Below are 22637 nucleotides of genomic sequence, written 5' to 3' on the forward strand. Positions count from 1 at the left end.
GCCTTGCTGCCCTCTCCCCAATTCACCCACTTTTCTTAACCCGCACCAGGCTTTGTTACTTCGTGGAATGTGCTCAGGTCTCACGCCAACTCAGGCAGGAGCATTTACTCCAAAATCACCTCACTTCAAGGTCTTCTGGAACCGCCAATATGGGGAACGTTCAGGCTGGCCTGCACCCAGCTGCCGTGGAGTGGGCATTCATTTTGGAAGCCTCTATACCCCCTATTAATTCACCCAGTTTTTTTTTTTGTTTTTTTTTTTTGTTTTTAAATGGACTATCCTTTTCCTGGGAACAGAAATTCATGGCTTACACCATTTAGGTAAAGAATCAAGCCGGGTGGTGGTGGCGCACGCCTTTAATCCCAGCACTCGGGAGGCAGAGGCAGGCGGATCTCTGTGAGTTCGAGACCAGCCTGGTCTACAAGAGCTAGTTCCAGGACAGGCTCCAAAACCACAGAGAAACCGTCTCGAAACCCCCCCTCCCCCCCCAAAAAAAAGAATCAAGGATACTAGGGGGCTGGAGATAAGGTTTCAGTGGTTAAGAGCATTTGTTGCTTTTGCAGAGGACCACAACCATCTAACTCGAGTTCTAGGGCATCAGACACCCTTTTTTGACTTCCATGAACACCAGTCAACAGCAAACATCAAATGCTCATGTCTTATACTCCCAGCACCTGGGAGTCAGACAGCTCTCTCTGAGTTTAAGGCCATCCTGGTCCACACAGTGGGTTTTAAAACAGCCAAGGATACATAGAAAGATCTTGATCTTATCTCAAAAAAAAAAAAAAAAAAAAAAAAAATCAAGCTGGGGGCTGGAAAAATGGCTCAGTGGTTAAGAGCACTGCCTGCTCTTCCAAAGGTCCCAAGTTTAATTCCCAGCAACCACTTGATGGCTTACAACCATCTATAATGAGATCTGGTGCCCTCTTCTAACCTGCAGGCATACATGCAGATAGATACTGAGAATACTGTACACATAATAAAAAATCAAGAAAGGTGGCGCACGCCTTTAATCCCAGCACTTGGGAGGCAGAGGCAGGTGAACTAGTTCCAGGACAGGCTCCAAAACACAGAGAAACCCTGTCTTGAAAAAGCAAAAAAAAAAAAAAAAAAAAAAAGAAAAGAAATCAAGCTGGGCGGTGGTGGTGCACACCTTTAATCCCAGCACTCAGGAGACAGAGGCAGGTGGGTCTCTGTGAGTTCGAGGTCAGCCTGGTCTACAAGAGCTAGTTCCAGGTTTTCCAGGTTAGCCAAGGCTACACAAAGAAACCCTATCTCAAAAAACCAAAAAAACAAAAACAACAACAACAACAACAAAAAAACCTAAATATAGATAACAAGTCTTTCCAAATGAATGCCAATAAGACTAATGTTTAATATTCCAAACATCATTCTAAAAACAAGGGAAAGGAGGCCCCAAAAAGGCCACATATATAAATAATATTCATATAGTCATAAGCAAATTTAAGCATTGCACATAAGAACTGTTTTTATGTTATGTTTGAGATCAGAATACAGCAAAGTCCAAATCAACTTGGTATCTTTGCTCTTTAATTTTTTCCTACACAACAGCAATCAATATAAAATTTCCCCCCACAGTACAGTACAGTCTAGCTGATGTGCTCAAGAATGGCATCTTGGATGCATGGGCATAGTTCCAAACAGACCCTGGTAGTTGGAGTACAATGATTTGTGTCACAGTAAATGTTTGAAATCTTGTAACAACTGGAAGAGGTGCAAAGGTTTTCACTGGGGACCTGGTAATGAAACCATCGCCGTGGGTGTTGCAGCATGGCTGTGTGAGGTTCATCTGTTCGAGGCTCCTCTGCGCAGACTGGATTCTTTAGGCTGGAGAGTTCACCAACTGAAAAGCAGCTCAGGTCGCATCGCAGTAAAACCACGAAACAGTTGACTTTTTGTTGGTTTGGTTTTTTTAGACAGGGTTTCTCTGCATAGCTCTGGCTATCCTGGAACTAGCTCCTGTAGACCAGGCTGGTCTCAAACTCCCAGAGATCCACCTGCCTCTGCTTCCCGAGTGCTGGGATTAAAGGCGGTATGGTGCCACCACTGCCAAGCAACATTTTACTTTCTTAAGAAAGCTTAAAGTGCACCGTCCCTGCAGCTCAAGCAATCATTAACTTCTTTGTAGTAACATGGAGTCAGAATGGAATTTCCATCTGATTTAATCCCTGAGCAGCTTTATTAAAAAGCTATTTTTTAAAAAGCCCAATAAAAAAACTAAATACTCTATTAAAATTCTACCAGAATGTTAAAGTGATGAACATATTTCTGTACAGAAACATTAAATCTACTCCAAATGTCCTTCACCCTTTTCCGGGAAGGAGCCAGTCACTCCAAGTTCCCAGGACCTGCTCTGGAGTGAATCCATACACGCCAAGTCTTTACTGACCTAGAAAACATCCTCTTATTTACTGGGGAATACACTGCCTCCCCTTGTTTTCTTTAACCAGCATAATGAATGTTCCACTAAAAATACAAAAGTTTCTCTTACCAAGCAAGGCTAAATAAACACCCCTGCCCCTTTGTGTAAATAGGAAAAATACACTTTAAAAGGAAAAATTTTCTCAATAGCTTTTCAGAAGTTGGTAATGTAACCATTTTATCAAAGAAGTCACGAGTACCCAGACAACCCTAAACACTGGCTAAAAGCTTGATTGCTCATGGCTAGGGTTATAATAAAGCCCAGACCAGACTCAACATACACAGCTGTGGACCAGTGACACCCTGGGAATGGAAGTGCTCACTCAGGCTATGCTCTCTGGAAAGAACATGTTGAACCCAGAGAGAAGAAACTGCCCACTGTCTTTGAAGTACCTTGTAGGCGGTTTGGCTCAAAAACAACACAATTCATATTATAATGACAGAATCCTAGCAGTAGAGCTGCGTCTGGACCAACTAATTAAAGGGCTATATTTGGCTTTTTCTAGGGTCAAACATTTCCTAGGAAAAGAGTGCTTTTTTCTCTCCTCTCTTCCCCTCCACTTGGATACAAGGTCCAGCCCAGGCTGGCCTAGAACCCAGTCCTCCCCTCAGCTGGGTTACAGGTATGATCACCACACTAGGGACTGTTTGCTCCTAACAATCAACTAAGATGAATCTTTTCTAGACAGGAAAGGGATGGCAAGGCTTCTCTACTTCCCTCTGACAAATGTAGACAATGAAGGTTGGAGAGTGGCACCTGGTAAGGAAGTGGCAAAGCTAACTCTCCCCAGGTCCCTGCAACAAAGAGGAAAAAACCAGTAAGACCAAAACCACAAAGACTGGGAGTGGTAAAAAGGACGAACTGATACCCAGCTTCTGAGCCGTCAAGCATCTGTCCCATCCCTGCCACCCAGCAGCTCCGACTAGGGTTCACCTGAACAGAGACTGCTGAAATGGGCATGAAGCATCATGGACACACATTTGTAGGTGCCCACCCAAGAGAAAACGACCACTGGGCTTCAGAAGGCTGCTGCACTGAAAAGCTGGCTTCCCAATTTCAGGAAATCTGCATGTCTCCCGAAAGCACTGCTGGGGACACAGCCACGGAGGCACTGAGGACCAACCACGGAACTGCTTTGCCGGTTTCTGCTTGGAGGCGGACGAGAGAAGGAGCTACGCCCTGAGCCATGAGGTCAGAATGTGCCTTACTCCGGCAGTATCTGAGGGACTCAGCTTCTTCTGTTCCTTACGCCCTGAGCCATGAGGTCAGAATGTGCCTTACTCTGGCAGTATCTGAGGGACTCAGCTTCTTCTGTTTTCGATTTCGAAGACATATAGGTCTTTAAATAGTAGTGGAGGCTGGGGACTGGCTCAGTGGCAGAGTGTTTGCATAGCATGTATGAGGCCCTGCGTCCATGAGGAGGGAGCAAGGGGGAACACTGAGGTCAACCAATTGGATCTGTAGCTTCCTATGGCTCCTCCAAGAAACATTCCCCTTCCCCAGTCACAAGAGCTCAAGGGCTGTGTTGTACCTAATTATATCACAATGGCTTATAATTCACTGATTGTCTTATCTTGTGCCAGGCAAACCTCTGGGTCGCTTTCTGTTCATTTTCTCTAAACTTCATTACTCTGAACTTCTAAGTCTTACCCCTCTGGCATATGAAGAAACTGAGGCTCTGAAGTTAATCCAGTCACTAGAAATTGCCCAGTCAAACCCAAAGCACAAGCCTCGCATCTCACGGTCTAGGCATGAGCACGTCTCCAAGGCTGAGTCTAAGGAGTTTCATCAGCACTTCCAAGCTCTTGAACTCAGTGAGTCTGGCTGCACTGAAGTGCACGGTTCCTCCAGCTTGAGTCTACTTGGAAGATAGCTGTGACCTAAGTTGCAGGCCCAGCCATGCTGGCAGCATTCTGGGGTGGATCAGTTTCTGGCAGTTCTCAGCTTCCTCCGGAAGTAGTCAGGGGCGGCCTCATAGAGCCACTCAGCATCCACAACACAGAGGTCACGCATGTAGCATTTGTTGGTGTAGAGCAGTGCAGTGTATACCACACAGGCAGGTTTGCAGTGGAACAGGACAGACGATGGGTGGATGGCCACTGGCTGGTGTGTGTCTGTGGTGGCATAGGTGCCATCTGGCTGGAGTTCGGCAGTACTCATAAAGAGGCTGTGAGCCAGGCAGCGGCGGACACTCTCCATGTCCCCTCGAGATGACATGATTGGCATTGACATCTGTTTTAGGAAACAGAAAAGACCCAAACATTAATTCTCCCCTGCACTGTACAGCGCAAGGGAGCAGCAAGACCTAAAGAGTGGCCAACACAAACTGAAACCTTGATTGACATCCACAGGTAGCATTTCAATTGCCATAGGCAGCAGCTCAGGTGAAGGATGAGGGCACAGGTGAGGGAAAATAGATGGAAACCATCCAGTTTGAAGAGAAGCATTTTGAGATACAGGATGGGAACCAAGCGGTGTGGTGGCAGAAACCTTTAATCTCAGCACTCGGGAGGCAGACAGGCAGATTTTTGTGAGTTTGAGGCCAGTCTGGTCGGTCTACAGAGAGAGTTCCAGGACAGGCTCCAAAGCTACAGAAAAACCCGACTTCGAAAAACCAGAAAGATACAGGATGGGGGCTGGAGAGATGGCTTAGAACCTAAGAGCATTGGCTTCTTTTCAAAGTCAAAGCACCCAGGACCATCCGTAACTCTAGCTGCAGGGGAACTTCTAATCTTCTATACCATAGGCAGAGAGAGAGAGAGAGAGAGAGAGAGAGAGAGAGAGAGAGAGAGAGAGAGAGAGAGAGAGAGAGAGAGAGAGACACTAAAACACTCCATCCTGCAGGCAAGCTCACTAAGCAAACAACTCCAAGGCTTCAGAAGTCTGGAACCAATTTTCCTTCTTAATTTTTAGTAGTATTACTTAAAATCAGAAAATAATTAAAAAGTTTATAAAAATTTATGCATGAGATTCAGGGTTCCAGCCCGCACTAGAATGAGGTGGGAGTGGGGAGGGGAAGAAAAAACAAGCAAACCCAAATCACCATGGATTTCTAAGAATAAACCACAATAGTGAGAGAAAGAGAGTGGAACTATGGGTAGCTTTTACTTTCTTGTACATTTTAAATTTTTCCACAATGAGAATTCCTCTCATACCACTAGCAGCAAGCAATCCAAGACCCCCTAATAAACAAGAACTTCTCACTGAAAAGGAGGTGCTACCTTTAAGCAGATTTCCCTCAGCTGTGCTCTGACTTCAGCTACTAGTAGCATATTCTTGCTGTTGACAAAATTCTCTTTGCACCAGTCCTGAAGAAAACAAAGAAGAGATCTCAATTCCCTTATTTCTATGCAGAGGAAACATGCATGTAACAAAATCCAGACTGTACTGCTGAATTCAGAGGGTTGTTCAGGTGTCAAAAGGAAAACACCTTTATACTGAAAAGCATGAACCATGAAAAATATGAATTCTTGAACCTGAAATAAAACTTTAAGATTTCCTTCCTAGAGTCGTAATGAAAAAAGCTACTGGCAATGCTGATAATGAATGCACCACCATACCCAGAAAGGAAGAGCACCTCTAGAATATTAAAAACTAGTGAGAAGCCGGGCGGTGGTGGCACACGCCTTTAATCCCAGCACTTGGGAGGCAGAGGCAGGCGGATCTCTGTGAGTTCGAGAACAGCCTGGTCTACAAGAGCTAGTTCCAGGACAGGCTCCAAAGCCACAGAGAAACCCTGTCCCGAAAAACCAAAAAACAAACAAACAAACAAACAAAACCCAAAAATCAAAAAACAAAAACAAAAAAAAACTAGTGAAAAAAGAGCAAGAAATTGGTGAAAAATAGACAAAAGGCATAGAAATGCCTAATACATATATGTAAGGATGCTTGTCTCCTGAGGTATGGAGGCAATAAGGTTCAGAACAATGGAAAAACAGATGGTACAAGTGATTCCAACTGACAGCTGGAGGGACAGTGGAGACGGGCATTCTCCCACACTCCAGGAAAGACTGCCAGCCTGGAAGTGCCGGCTTGCCAGAGAAACTGAGCTGTAGAATCCGGCCCAGTAGGTCTACTTGCTCATTTGTTGGCCCCACAGAATCTCCCTCGTGAGCACAGGGGGTCCCGAGCAGGACACCACTGCGGTGATGGAGAGAGATGTAGCCGAAAGGACAGAATGTGGCTGGATGTGAAGGACGTGTCCCCGTTTCTCTTTGTTTTCAGACAGTCTTAAAATATAGCCTGGCACAGTCTACCAGGCCCTGTTAAAAAGCATATCCTTAGTGCTGGGTGTGGTGGCACAGACCTATGGTCCAACACTTGGAAGGCTGACGATCACAAGTCTAAGGTCAACCTAGGTTACACATATAAGCAAGACCCTGTTTTAAAGACAAACAAACGGATGACAGCTTCTTGGTGGGACACACACCAAAGGCAGGTCAGTCTTCAGTAATGAAGAACTCAGCACTTTGTTTAAATATAAATTGAGGGCCAGCAAGAGAGCTCAGCTGGGAAAGATCCCGCTGCCAAATCTGAATACCTGAATTAAACCCCTTGGACACATAGTATAGAAGGACAGAATCAGTTCCTCCAAGTTGTCCTCTGACCTCTACAGGTGCCACGTGGCACATCTGTGTATGTGTGTGTGCACACACCCATGCATGTTTGAACACACATATACAAAGTGTAAATAGAAATACCAAAGTAAAAATAGCAAGGTGAACAAATGCTAAAATTGCAGGGCAGCATTTTTTTTTTTTAAAGAATTCACTAAAGCACAATTACGATTTATTAACACACAAGAGAATATACTGATATTTTTCATCTTAGTACAAGGAACTGAAGTATGATATCAAAAAATTAGTATATTGCCGGGCAGTGGTGGCGCACGCCTTTAATCCCAGCACTTGGGAGGCAGAGGCAGGTGCAGGTGGATCTCTGTGAGTTCGAGACCAGCCTGGTCTACAAGAGCTAGTTCCAGGACAGGCTCCAAAACCACAGAGAAACCCTGTCTCGAAAAAAGCAAAAAAAAAAAAAAAAAAAAAAAAAAAAAAGAAAAAGAAAAATTAGTTGAATAGGTAGGCAAGAACATCATCTTGTATGGTTTGAATATTCTTCAGTTTCATTGAATCCCTATTGTGAAACATTAAGTGAAAACTTAATTCAGTTATAGCATTTGTGGGCCAGTGAGATGGTTCTGTAGAAAAGTATTTGCCACCAAGCCTAATGACCCAAGTTCGAGCCCTTGGGTGCACATGGTAGAAGGACAGAACCAAAAGTTGTCTTCTGACTTCCACAATATGCTCCTTCGCCCCCATATAAACAAACAAACAAACAAACAAAGTGCAATTTAAATTTAAAATAAGCTGGGTGTAGTGGTACTTCAGGCAGAACTCGGAGTTTAAGGCCAGCTTAATCTACACAGTGAGTTCAGGATAGCCAGAGCTACATAGTAAGATCTTGTCTCAAAAAAACAAAACAAGCAAGGTGGTGGCCGCACACGCCTTTAATCCCAGCACTCAGGAGGCAAAGGCAGGCAGATCTCTGTGAGTTTGAGGCCAGTCTGGTCTTAGAAGAGCTAGTTCCAGGACAGCCAGGGCTACACTGAGAAACCCTGTCTTAAAAACACCAAAACCTGCCGGGCGGTGGTGGTGCACGCCTTTAATCCCAGCACTTGGGAGGCAGAGGCAGGTGGATCTCTGGGAGTTCGAGGCCAGTCTGGTCTACAAGAGCTAGTTCCAGGACAGGCTCCAAAACCACAGAGAAACCCTGTCTCGAAAAACCAAAAAAAAAAAAAAAAAAAAAAAAAAAGAAAACACCAAAACCAAACCAAACCCCCTTAAAATAAATATTTGGGCATAATAGTAGCACATGCTCCTAATCCTAGCACTTGACAGGAAGAGGCAGATCTCAATGAGTTAGAGGTCAGCATACATAGAAAATTCCAGCTTTTGGAGTTATGTAGAGAGAATCTGTTTTGAAAAAGCAAAACAAATTTTAAAAACTTAGGGGCTGGTGACACAGGTCAATGGTTAACATAACCTGTTCTTTCAGAAAATCAAGTCCAATTTCCAGCACTCACATGGTGGCTTACAACCATCCCTGGGAATCTGATGCCTCTAGCCTCCACAAGAACAGCCAAGTAGGTAGTGCTTAGAAACATGAGAAGGCAAACATACACACACATCACACAAATAGCCCAACTTAAAAACTATGGTGTTTATAACAGCAGTAGGACACCTGGGAAATGACTAGGGTTAATAAGGTCAGAAGGCAGAGCCCCAGGACTGGATCCCCACTGGCCCCTAATTAGGTGAGGGGAAGCGACCAGTCACACGTACACTCAAGTCCTCTTGCTGAGTGGTACTGTTTTACCTTGAAGCATCAGACAAGGCCAGAATGAGCCAAAATACATCTCTTTTATTTATAAAATGGCCTCTCTCAAAAGGGCTAAAGTTAGGCGTAGTGGCACACACCTTTAGTCCCAGCACTCGGGAGGCAAAGGCAAGTGGGTCTCTGTGTGCTCAAGGCCAGTCTGGTCTAAATATGAGTTCCAGGACAGCCAGGGCTACGGAGAGACCTTCTCTCAAAACAAAAAAGACCCCATAAAAACAACAAAAACAAAAAAACAAACAAAACAAAAAACAAAAAAAGAAAAAGATAATTGGGTGGCTGAGATAGGGTCTATCACTTAATTGACTTGCCCACAATTTGTGTTAAACACAAGCAGAATGAATACCTGAACCAATGTTTCGCTCTACTGATTCCCAGCACGTACACATTTCTGACATGACAGCTGGCTTTGTTTGTGTGTGACTTTTTGATGATTTTGTCAAAAAAAAAAAAAAGTATACTTAAAAACAGGCCTGAAAGAATGGATGTGCTCACCTTATTCCCACCTATGTTTTTGAAGGTCCGGTAGATGTTGAGCAGGGTGATGTGATCCCCCTCACTGGATATGAATTTCTTCCGGACACTTTGCACTTCATCTCTCCGGGCAGGAGGGTTATAAAGGACACTGTCCACAGACAGCAGGGAGACTATGGTCAGAATTTCTTCCGTACAATGGAATTTGGAGGACAGGAGTATAGTCTGGAAAGTCAAATTGAAAACCCATGGGTCAGGTTTCCTGACTTCCAATTAGTGTTTCTGTACACTCTCGTGTCTCTGTGCACTCTCGTGTCTCTGTGCACTCTCGTGTCTCTGTACTCTCGTGTCTCTGTACTCTCGTGTCTCTGTGCACTCTCGTGTCTCTGTACTCTCGTGTCTCTGTACTCTCGTGTCTCTGTACTCTCGTGTCTCTGTGCACTCTTGTGTCTCTGTACTCTCGTGTTTCTGTGTACTCTCGTGTCTCTGTACTCTCGTGTCTCTGTACACTCTCGTGTCTCTGTACTCTCGTGTTTCTGTGTACTCTCGTGTTTCTGTGTACTCTCGTGTCTCTGTGTACTCTCGTGTCTCTGTACTCTCGTGTCTCTGTGCACTCTCGTGTCTCTGTGCACTCTCGTGTCTCTGTACTCTCGTGTCTCTGTACTCTCGTGTTTCTGTGTACTCTCGTGTCTCTGTACTCTCGTGTCTCTGTGCACTCTCGTGTCTCTGTGCACTCTCGTGTCTCTGTGCACTCTCGTGTCTCTGTGCACTCTCGTGTCTCTGTACTCTCGTGTCTCTGTGCACTCTCGCGCAGTTTCCCTTCAAGGAGTGTGGTGGCTTTAAGACCGTGACGTAGGGGCAGTGCCATTCACTTCTGTGTAAAACAGAAAGACGCCATTCCCACAGGATCCCACACCTTTGTGGGTAGGGCTATGACTGCTGTCTGAATCCCACACACAACATACATTAGCACTGTACACAAAGTGGGGTGATATGTCATATTTAAGAGAACAAATGAGGTTAGTTCAGAAGCACTGGGCTTAGGCATTTCCTAACCTGCAATGTAGAGGAAGGGAAAAGAGGAGGAGGGGTCATTTACTTTGGCAAATTTGGGCTCTAAAGGAAATGCTGCCATCTTTCTTCCAATTGGAGTCAGGGTAAGCTGGTCATCCTTATGTTCAAGAGCACCTAACAGGTCCAGTTGGGCAATGGCCGCCTGAATGTGATCTACAGAAATGGAGACACAAAAAGGAGCCAGAAGTCCAAAACAGGAAAAAGATGCAGCTAGTTGAGTGCTTCTGGATGCTTATAACTCTACAAACACTGCCAAGACCACCCGCCACTGAGCTCACACGTTCCTAAGCTTTAATGGTACTACAAGCAAGAGACATATATAGCAATCATGAGAGAGCAGATACCCAGAGGAATGGGAAAGCGACAAATGTCAGAGGCTTGGCTTCCATGGTGTGGGTAGCATCACACAGATGTTGGCTGTATTACACTTTATAGTTTATATTTACTGCTCCTTTTTAGGAATTTCAAAATGAAAAAAAAATATTACGAGCAGATCAGTGTGCCCTATGTGTTTTTTCTTTTCTTTTTTTTAAGATTTACAAATTCCCACCCACAGGGACAGTTTTTTGTTCAGAAGACACCCAGTCGTCTCTTGAGAGAAGAATTGAACTGAGGACCGGGGGGATCTGGGACACCTATTGATAGTTTACTCTCTCTCAACAACTGTATTTCCTTAAACAAAAGAAAACTGGCAAGGTGATAAGGGTCTAGATGCCAAAGCTGCCACCATTTATTGTTAGTTCTTTTTTTTTTTTTTGGTTTTTCGAGACAGGGTTTCTCTGTGGTTTTGGAGCCTGTCCTGGAACTAGCTCTGTAGACCAGGCTGGTCTCGAACTCACAGAGATCCGCCTGCCTCTGCCTCCCAAGTGCTGGGATTAAAGGCGTGCGCCACCACCGCCCGGTTATTGTTAGTTCTTAAAGGTTCTTCCTCCAGGAGAGATAACTAATGAAGGGAGGGACTAGCCAAATCCTAGTTTAACACAAAGGCGCATGCTCTCTTTATCCTTTCTTTGGGCATCCCATGGATGCCTGATGACCTCTGGTCCCCAGCACAATGGTGCTATAACATAGAACCTACCATTTCATAACAAATGAAATCAAATCAGCAAAACAACATGATCAAAATACTTTTTTTCTTCCTCAAAATACTTTTCCTGGGGGGAAGAGCTCCTGTGCTATTCTCTGTCTGTCTGTCTGCCTGCCTGCCTGTCTGTCTACCTTCCAGCTTACCTGGAGATGGTTTGGACATGAAGTCAAAGGTGAGGACATTTGGGACTCTCATGGCTAGCAGCTGCAGTATCACACTTGCCAGGTTACACCTGTGAGGGAGAAGTGAGGGTTAGTCAACTGTCCCTGATCCTACTGGGACAAAACTGCTCCCTAGAGAGCGTTAGCAAAGGCTGCAGTCTATGGACAGGAACAGATGGGGAGGAGGCTGGGATGTATGGCACAGTACAAACACAACCTGGACCTACCTCTGAATCTCTGGTACCGTCATCTTCTCAAACTTCTCGAACTCATCCTCCGTGTAGAGCCGGTAGCAGATGCCACTGTCCTCTCGGCCAGCCCTCCCTGTGCGCTGCCAGGCCTGGGTCTTTGACACTCGTTGTACAGCTAGTACCTCAAGACCACTGTCTGCAGGGAGATGGGCCGTTGAGTGTTTTGCTTCATCACGTAAGCAAATTGTTTCTAGAGTGCTGGCAAAACCAAAGATGCTGAGTACCACTTAGTGTTTCTGCAACATAGGGGTCTGGAAAAACTCAAGGCTTGACAAGAAAGCACAGACCCAGGCTGCTTGGCCACTTTAAAACTCACAGTGAAACAAGTCTAGCAATGAGTCATGTGTGAAATGTTACAAAAAACCACAACACCCTCTGCAAGCAAGGTGGCAGGAGAATGGTTTCAGAAGTTTGGGCTTACATCATGGGAGGGCCAACTATTCCAGTGGCCTGACACTGAGGGTTTCTTGGGGATTTTGGTGCTGAGTTTCTACCTAACTCGGAAGGCTGGTCATATATCAACCAATAATGACAAGGTCCTTTGTCTTCCCTCCCAGTTCTATAAGAAAACAAATCATGTGATATTCTTTTCCCCCTGTAAGTAAAAGACATCAATTCTCTCAAGTACAGGAATATTTTGTGTCAGACACTAGAGACCGACACTTTGTCACCAGGAGTCGACCCCTCCAGTGCTTAGTAGAACACGCCAATTAAATATTGGGGAGTAATATTAATTGTAGTGGCACCAAATCCTCTGTAGAATAAAGCGGAGTATGAATCAAAAATGCACAGAACTGACTTCAAGGCAGCTTGACACCTGGAAGCAGAAAGAACGATGCTCCCTCTGTGCCTGCTGGGAACCCTGTCCAGCCAGGGCACCTGGCTCCAAGCTGGGCACCATGAAAACCCATACAGTCACTCTGGTAGTCATTTGGAGAGCCTACCACTGGTACCAGGCTGTCCCTGGCTTTCTTGTCCCCATTCTCACCCAGCTTCCTGTGGGCTTTCAGACCTCAGTCCAGGCCGTCATCTGTCCTGTCTAGGTTCTCTACAACTGAGTTCTTCCCTCTCTAGACTTCCTGCCTCAGATCTCTTTTACAGACATGACTTGAAACTGTCCCTGCCACTCAAATCTCAGCTCCTCACAAACACGAAATATTTACTTAGGAGGAAATGGTGGGTTCCGGTTTTAACCGTGCTTGCTATACACAGGAGACATTCATGAGCTACAGTTTCTCACCAGGGTTATACTTCTTTGCTTTAACCATGCCCGTGTCAACTACATATTTTATTCCTGTAATGGTTATGGAGGTTTCAGCGATGTTGGTTGAAATGATCACTTTGCGATAGCCCTAAAAGGAGGAAGAAAACCAAAAAGCCATATGACACACACGAGTCAGAAGGTGAAAACTCTAACCATGCATTTCCACAATTTGCTTAAAATCAAGAAAAGGTGACTTTATTATTAGTAGTAGTCATAGCAATTTCAGTCACTACACTTGACGAAGAACAAAGGGAAAGGAGTACACTGGTCCTTTCACTGAGGTCCCGAAGATTAATTTGAGGCAATGAGATGCAGTGGAACAAGATTCAAGGTGGGTAGATAGATAGGAGTTGGAATCCTGGCCCTGCCAGGATCTTACTATGTGTGCTTTAAGCAATTCCCACCTCCCTTCTTGGGGGCCTTAGGATCCCTCACGGGATTCCATGAGAATGAGAGGTGATCTATGTGTCAGCACTGTCTGGCACATAAACAAATGGTACATGGGTACTGTGACTTATGCCAGCTCTTAGAAGAGCCAAACCTTTTAGTCTCTACACCTTTGTGCCCTCCCTCATCTCTCCCTGCAGCTGTGGACTCTACACCTGTTCCTCTCCAGTAGCTGACCTGGTACCTAAATGTTCCTCCTTCAAGCTTTCCTGGATCATGGTGACAGGCACACAGGCCCCGTTGTAGATCTGACTTGATGCCCAGTGACAGGGCTGGCAGAAAGGTGGTACCGCACTCACCTTTGGGGCCCCTTGAAAGACTCGAAGCTGCTGTGAGTAGGGCAGGGAGGCGTACAGAGGAAGGACGAGCATGGCAGGGCAGCCGTCAGGGAGGTGCTTTGCAATGTCTCGGCAGGTTTTGCTCATTGCTTCGATTTCCTCCTGACCAGTAAGGAACACTAGGATGTCTTGAGAAGGGGGGGCTTCCTAGAGAGAGAGAGAGAGAGAGAGAGAGAACACTGATGATTGTGATGTTTCCAAGAGGGTTTTTATTTTCTGTTTCACTTTTTAATGATGAAGATAAACAAGTCTGGCAGTGGCACCTCCCTGGGAGAAGATCCTTAGCAATGAACAGAGCTGTTACCACGAGAGTCAGCCAACTATGTTCTGAAACCAGATAATGAAGTTTTACAGGGAAATTAACATACCGTATTTGTAAGACAATACAATGAAAGCCTAGGAAAATCTGTATAAACTTCTTTAAGTTAGATGGCTCAGTGGCAAAAGGTACTATAGTGGTATTTTATTTATGTTTTAATAATTAAGCTTGCCGAAGGGTAAAACTAAGCCAATAGAGGTCAGGCAAAAGTGTCACACACCTTTAATCCCAGAATTTGGGAGACGGAGGCAGATGGATCTCTGTGAGTTCAAGGACACCCTGGGCTATGCAAGATCAATGCAGAAACAGATCCAGGTGGTGGTGACTCATACCTTTAATCCCAATACTATGGAGTCACATGCCTTTAATCCCAGCACTAAAGGGGAATATAAGACGGGAGGAGACAGAGGCTCAGGCTCAGCCTGCAGTCACCTAGCCTTGGCAGAGGTAAGACTTTCCTAGTGTCTTGACTGTTTTGCTTTTCTGATCTTTAGCTTAAACTCAGTAGCTGTCTCTGGGTTTCTATTATTCGTGCTACAAGGCACCTGCTGCCAAGGCTGCCAGCCTGAGTTCAACTCCCAGGACCCATGTGAGGGAGGAAAGTAAGACTCCTTAGGTTCTTCTCTGACGCCCTCATGGAAACTGCGCCCCCATTGAGCCTGCCCATGTAAAGGTGCGAAGAGAACCAACTCCACAAAGTCACCTTCTGACCTCTGTATGTGGGCTCTGCCCCTTTCCCACACACATCAAGTATAAACATGCACCCCCTCCCCACAATAAACTTTTAAAAATAAAATTACATTAAAAAATTCCCATCTGAATTTTGGCCACACTTATTTGGCAAGCACTTTAATCACTCAACAACTCTTTCAAAAACTTTTGAAAACACCCCAGGACATGCATGGAACATACTTACAATTGTAGCATTCAGGAAACCTAGACAGGAAGGTGGCAGGTTGGAAGCCAGCCCGGAAGCCAGTGGCAAGACTAGACATACTTGAATGGCATTCTGGGTTGCAACATAATATATGCTTTAAAGACAAGTATGCTGCCCGCTCTTCTAACGTATGAGAGCTTTCTAGCTCAGAGAACAGCTGCCGATAATTGATTTATTTTTCTTTTTGGAGAAAATAGGAAATACCAAAAAAGAGGCAAAACAGATAAAGCAAATAAACCTTTTGTAGATGATCACTTTATTACATTTATTGATTTGTGTAAGTGGCACGTGTAGAGGTCACAGGAAAACTTTAGAGCCGGTTCTCTCTTTTGACCACGTGGAGCCCAGGGATTAAACTCAGGTCCACAGGCTCAGAGCCAAGCCCCTTTACCTGCTAGGCATATCACTACTCACAGATGAGCTTTTCCTGATGATACCGCTCACAATGCTCTCAGATTCAGTTGCTTTTCTTTCAGAGGCTAACTGTTCTCACAATTAACTGTAAAGTGAAACAGAACTTGCCAGGAACTTCCACCCCTTTCCATACCTGGTGGATCTGGAAGACCGAGATGAGCGCTGCGTGCAGGTAATCCTGCTGAGGCTGTTTCGTATAGAAAATCTGGATTGGGTGCTGCCGACCTTCAAGGTACAGGACAGGAGCGCCATTGAAATACTGAGAAAACAGGTCAACATCCATGGTAGCTGACATCACAATCACCTACAGAAGAGAATGATGATGGGAAATAAATTCTGGACAGTATTTCTACAAAGCAGATGGCTGAGGCCGGTATCGCTCCCACCATGGTTAACTTTCTCCCATGTGCCTGAAGCACCCCCGAAAGGCAGCCTTGTCCTCAAGCACAGTCCACATACTTTGAGAGGCAGTTTCCCTAGCTCCTTTCGCCTCTTCTGCGCTGCCTTCACCACTCCAAAGAGCACATCTGTGTGGATAGTCCGCTCATGGGCCTCGTCCAAAATGACACAGCTGTACTTTCGAAGCAAGGAGTCTGAAATTGCTTCTCGAAGAAGCATGCCATCTGTCAGGAACTTGATCCTGGTGTCTTCTGAAGTGACATCCTCAAAGCGCACAGTATAGCCAACCTAAGAGAAAACATGGCTCCTTTATTAATTAAACATTTATTGAACACCGGTCAACTGTCTACCCAGCCCTGTCTTCAGCAATCTATGTGGAGAGACAAACACTGGACAATTACCATTAGCTGCAATGAAGCATCACAAAGAATGAAAATCTAGAGAAAGGAATGAGCAAAAGCACTTGCCCCACAGGCCTGGCAATCTGAGTCCAATCTCTAGAGCCATAGATGACTCCCAAATTGTCCTCTGACCTCCATACTGACACACACTAATAAAAGGAAAAAAAAAAAAACACATACCCTAACCTTTAAGCTACTTATGTACAGACATGAAAAGTCCAAACTATTTTTACTTGTAACACACATATACAATACAAATATGAATCTGTCTCCTACATAGTTCCAAGACTCATTCTATAGACCTACATTAAGAACAGCGTTCATATTTTTATAAAAATACATATTTCATACATACATGTAATAGATGTAAAAGAGGTTTCTAGACAGACAAGATACTGCATGCTTGTAATTCTAGCCCTTTGGAGGCAGAGGCAGGAGAACTGCAGAAAGTACAAGGCCACCCTGGTCTATATGTCTATATTCTAAGTTCCATGCTAGCTACAAGTGAGATCCTGTCTCAAAAAACTCAAACCAACAAACAAAAACAACGTGTCTTAAAGTCTTAAACTCGTAAACTAGGTGTGAAGGGTGTAGCTCAGCAGCTCAGTGGCGGAGCACTTGCCTCGTATGTTCAATCTCTGCACCTCTAAACAAGAAAACATCTGATTTACTCAACTCGCCAATAGCCATGAAACCAAAGCTAACCAGACTAAGAGCCACTGATCTCTCTAGAATTGGGAAAACTCTGAGCTTAGCCCAAAAGCAGTGGCAAGGAAGAAGCATGCTATTCAACTGAGTTTTGCGGCACACCCTTGTCATTGCAGCATACAAGAGGCTAAGGCAGCAGGACTGAGGATTCGGAGTACCAGGCCAGCCTGTGCTATATGTGGGAGACCCCAATCAACATAACAATGGGAGTGGGAGGTGAAGGGTGCTGGAGAGCTTGTTCAGAAAAATATAGGGCAGAAGCACAGTAGGTGCTGGTTAGTACGTAAAGCAAGGAGGTACCAGCTTCCCGAGTTCAGTCCTCTTCTCATCTGAGACTCTAGTAGCAAGAGAGATGGCAGCGACTCGACGGGGCTGGGTCACTGCAATGATGCCCTGGCGGCTAATTCCCCCTTCATAGAGATACTGTGGGATCTGAGTTGTCTTCCCAGAGCCAGTTTCCCCTAGGAGAGAAAAGAAACTTATTCAAATGAGACTAAGGCAAACTCACCAAATAAAAAGCTTCAAGTCAGGAAAAACAAAACAAAAACACACAAGAAAATAATGAGTTGGTAAGCTCTAGGCAAACGGGCACCCAGGTATACTGCTGGAGAACAGTCACAGCTACTGTTTCCCAGGGGGCCCAATTACATTTCAGAAACCTTTACACTGGGCTGGGCATGGTGACACATGCCTTAATCACAGCAGGAAAATCTTTCTGAGTTCTAAGCCAGCTTTGTCTACACAGGAACTTTGTCAGTTCCAGGATAGTCAGTGCCACATAACAGACTGTCAAACAAACAATAAAAACACCCTAAACTTTTAGAATGTTTACAATTCCACTTGCAGAAATTTGTCTACGAAAACAAAGATGTTTATTCAACGATGGCAACAGTACTGAAAGCGTGTATGTGTGCTGGTCTGAGTAGGTATGGCCTCCATAGACTCATCAGTTCGAATGCTTGGCCCATAGGTGTGGCTTTTTGGAGGAACTGTGTCCACGTGAAGGCAGGCTTTTAGGTCTCACGTATATGTTCAAGGTCCACCCAGTGTGGCACACAGTCTCCTGCTGCCCATGGATCAAGAGGTAGAACTCTCAGCTCCTTCTCCAGCACATGTCTGCCTGCACGCCACTATGTCCCACCGTGACAATAATGGACTAAACCTCTGAACTCTAAGTCAGCTTCCATTAAATGTTTTCCTTTAATAAGAGTTGTCATGGTCACGGTGTCTCTTCACAGCAACAGGAACCCTAAGACAGTAGGGAACTGGTATAGTTACAACATAAAATGAAATGACAGTCATGTGGATTGATAAATACTGATTGAAGAGATGTCTATTCATATGTTGCTCACCCTTCTCTGGCTGCTGCTTGCTGCTTCAAATCTTTGTTTTTGCCTACACTATTATGGATACAATACTTACCTGCGTTCATACTAATTGGCAAGTTGCAGGATGAGTTAGACAGCAAATTCTTACCCTCAAGGCTGTGCCAGTGGCCCTCATCTCTGGAATCCTTAGCGCCCATGCCTCTCTTCTAGCACCGATCATTCCAAACAGTACAGAAGCACCTGAATGTCTCTGCCCTCTTCTAATACCTGAGGGCAGAGGTCTCTTCATAGGCTTGAGTACCCTGCAGAGTGCAAGCCCCCAATGAGGGTTGTTTCCAACCTCTGTTGGTACCTCTAACAGCACCTGCACATCCTTCTCTGCTACGGCTTCTCCCCTTTAATGACGTCCTCCAGTCCCATGTCTTGCATTTTCTCCCAGTTCCCAGCTGCTTCTGACTGTTCACCTTTCTTAACTTAGCCAAGAATCTCAGACTAAGAATCTGATGGCCCTGCAGTTTCCCAGTGAATCCTCCACACGACCTCAGCCTTGGATCAGTGTCTCTTGTGCATCTTTCCAACTCCTAGTCTAAGGTAACTGAAGATTGTGAAAACAAAATACGCCAACCATGCAGATGTAGGACCAAAATGCACCTGGGCACCAGCTCTACTGTGCATCATGTTTCTGGTTTTGCAGCCTGTCTTCTGTCTCCATCTCCCTGAGGGCCTACTTGCAGCTCTGGGACTTTTGTTCTCATAGGGACTCCTGCATCTGAGTCAATAGAAAGCTCTTAAATGTGATTTCTCTCCCAGCTACAAGGGCTTCTGCAGCACTTTGCCTCCTCTGAGGTGGCCTTTCTCCTGTGCCAGGTGGGCTCCTCAACCCTTGTCGCCAGGCCCCCCTCCCTCACACTTCCTGACCTTTGCTCCCTTAGCTCTATTCTCTCTTCAGTGTCTCTCTGCTGTTCACCGAGACCTGCAAATATTTTTAAGTTCCTCGCGTCCCTCATTTGGCCAAAGCAGGAACCAGTTTTTACTGCCTTCACTCTTTTCCCTCCTAGTCACTTCTCGGTCCAGTGTCAGGTCTGTTCGTAAAGTTCTCCTGAAAAAGTCCTCAGTAGGAGGGACAACCAATACCATGCATCCAAACCCAACATGCACATCCCCCATTTTGTCTCATTATTACAGGACTTTGTCGAGGGCCATGCAAGGAGACTGACAGGCAACACTGGAAATCATGGAACATGGCTTGGCGGTCAGCAAAACGTCACCAAGTGAGCCAGAGCGCCAAGGACTAAACATCCTGAGGACCTTGTGCTGTTATTGAGCATAACTGTTTATTGCCTTTCTGGTCACCACGTCCCTTATAATCTACGGGCTGTATGAAAACTCTCAGGAGGCTTCTAACCCCTGACTGGGCAGTGTTACTGGTACTTACAATAATAGTGATGGACTTTTTCCAGGCATTGCTGCTGGAGCAGATTAATTAGTCAAGCACCACCCTCAGAAAGAATTTAGACATGTACAATTGTTAAAAGGTTAGGTTAAGGTGTCTCTGTTATGACTCCTATGTAGAAAATCTTGGGGAACAATGTAAAGTTTAGAAAAGTACACTTTTAATGGTTGAGTAAGGGACTCGCTGAGGTCAGGGAACAAGAACAATGGCAGCCTGGCTACTGCTGCCTGATGTCTGATGTGCCTTTCTCGCCAGAATGGGTTGGTGATCAAGGGTGATGATTATTTCCTGGTACCCATTTCTGCCTTCAGTTTCCTAATAAGATTCAATAATAATAATAATAATAATAATAATAATAATAATAATAAACCTGTGATGAATGGGTCTGCACCCTGAGTGTTAAAGTGGAGCTGACTGATTGTTTTTCATATATAAAAGTTTAGATTTGTGATTCTTAAGATTTCAACTTTTGAGATAAACAATAAAATGATCGATTCTTTCTTTGTAACCACAAAATGAAGCCAAAAGTGAAAGAACTGGCTAAGAAAGTTCTTGCTTGCTTACACTTTATTAATCTATAACAAGGTGTTTAGACATGAATATATGTGAGTCTTTGGGAATGATTACAATACGTAAATTGTTTAATCCTGTAAGGGAAATGAGAAACATGATTTTTTTTTACTTGTATTCATTATAATCACTCATTTGAAAAATAGAATGCAACTACACTGTACTTTTTATACTGTTTGAAATATTCTGTAGGAATATATAAACTGTAAAGGAAAAATAATGAAGACAGAGAGATCCTGAAAGAGTGTCTTTGTGTGTGTGTTTCCCCTTTTCACCAGCCCCACAGCGAGTTTTGCCTCGCTCACTGGCCCCAGAGAATTAAATTTTACTCCCCCTGATTAGGGGGATAAAAAGCACTGGGAAAGCAGACACAGGTGGATTTCTGTGAGTCCGAGGCCAGCCTAGTCTACTGAGCGAGTTCCAGGACAGGCTCAAAAGTTATAGAGAAACCCTGTCTCGGAAAACACAAAACAGTTTAAAAAAAAAAATTGTTAAAAAAAAAAAAAAAAAGCCAGCTCCACGCCTCCCCTCAGGGCCCGAGCTTTTGAAAGCCGGGCTTTAGAGCTCTCCACTCCATCCTCAGAACTCCAGGTCAGTGACAGCCGGCATTCGCCGATCTTTTCCTCGCTCCTTCAGGAGCTCCTCTTTCTTAACCATTGTGTATCAAAGCCCCTTGAAATCATGCCCTGCCCTGCAACTCTCCCAAGCTCTTCTTGTACACTAGAAACTGGTGCCCGTAAACTGAACTGTTTCTGACCGCCAGTCTCTCCAGCGTCCCCAGGGATCCGCTCCGCAGGTGCTGCCTCCTCAAAGCCTGGGGGAAGCCCGCCCTTCAAAGCTCTAGAGCCTCCGAGATGCACCCACACCCTGTGATAGAAGTGTGCCTTTACCGCCACACACGCCGGTCACTTGCACCGGGCAGTCAGCGCCAGCAGACTAACTCGTCCGCCTCTTTCCCGAGTTCCCCGTCCATGCCGGGCACAGAAAACCTTTCAAGTTTGTTGAAGAACCCAACGCCAAATTGCCCTCGCAAAGCCAGGAAGCTCCCGCCAAAGCGGCCACTCACCGATGAGGACCGCACTGTCCAGGTTTCGGAGCTGAGCCAACAGCTGCCCCCGCGCCCGGAAGATGGGCAGGCTCCGGCGCTGCAGCTCCAGGGCCTCGCGGTAGGGACTGGCCGAGGGCTGGGCCAGCGGCGGTGTCTGCCTCCGGTTTCCTCCTGCTCCGCCGCCGCCAGGCGCCAACAGCATCACCACTCGCCTCCCGGGAGGGCAGGAGCCCGGCCGGAATCTCTTGGCCGGCGGGAGGGCCGCCTCCTCCGGCATGTCGGGAAGACCGCGGCAGGAGGCCCCGGCGCCGTCGGCTCGGCTACGCCGTGGACCGCAAACGCGCACCGCCCCTTTCTCTCCACGTGCAGGCGTGTCTGGGCGACCACCGATGATCTCACTGCCGCCGCCAGACTTTAGGAAAGGAACTCCAATTCCCGAGATGCATTGTGGGTTTGGGTACCATTTACATCCTGTGAGAGCAAGGCCTGAGGTGCGACCTAAAAAACTGCCCGAGCAGCAACAGGGAACGATAGCTATGTGGTTCCAAAAGCCTTTATTGGCTAACGACGTTGTCCTTTCGGACTCCCGTTATCACAAAATTATTTCTTTCCGATCTTCAACAATAGTCACGTTTTAAGGATGTTACTTAATTTTGTAAAATCAACGAGGAACGCAAACATTTAACCTTCTAAACAACGCACATTTTAAGGTACCCACTGACATGTCCAATTGACAAATATAATGAATTTTCTGAGATTAAAGTCATTCAGATGCTTCAAAGAATCTTGAAAATGTTACTAGTGAATATCTTGAGTTACAGAAAAGTGATCTATGATCCTGACAGCATGTGTTTCCCTCAAAAAATAAGTTCAGATAATACAAGAGGAAAAAAAAGCTGTCTTTAACTCATCTCCCAGTAATTTCTATCAGATTCTCAGATCAAATCTATCAGATTCTTTACAAAGCTTTCTGGTCCTATTGTGCACACCTTAATCAATGGGATTATTCAGTACTCCCAGAGAAAACTTGCATATAATCAGTTCTTCCTTGCTTTTCTAAATACAAGATCTTAGATGCTTTGCTAATTTAACACAGAAAGACTGGCAAGCAATTAATGGTTAGCTTAA

The 22637-nt window shown here is 45.3% G+C and overlaps 1 protein-coding gene across 1 annotated transcript; it reads right to left on the minus strand.

Annotated features, from left to right (window-relative positions):
* Window positions 1-1406: 1406 nt before the first annotated feature.
* On the minus strand, window positions 1407-21860 carry Dhx33 (DEAH-box helicase 33). Its single transcript, XM_057776127.1, has 12 exons — window positions 21528-21860; window positions 17411-17571; window positions 16062-16289; window positions 15736-15906; window positions 13894-14079; window positions 13124-13235; window positions 11860-12019; window positions 11615-11703; window positions 10410-10537; window positions 9332-9535; window positions 5665-5751; window positions 1407-4675 (listed from the first exon to the last, which is right to left on the minus strand). The coding sequence occupies exons 1-12, from the start codon at window positions 21784-21786 to the stop codon at window positions 4367-4369; spliced, it is 2094 nt and encodes a 697-aa protein (XP_057632110.1). The 5' UTR covers window positions 21787-21860; the 3' UTR covers window positions 1407-4366.
* Window positions 21861-22637: the final 777 nt, after the last annotated feature.

This window comes from Chionomys nivalis, chromosome 7, assembly GCF_950005125.1.
Source record: "Chionomys nivalis chromosome 7, mChiNiv1.1, whole genome shotgun sequence".
Taxonomy (NCBI): domain Eukaryota; kingdom Metazoa; phylum Chordata; class Mammalia; order Rodentia; family Cricetidae; genus Chionomys; species Chionomys nivalis.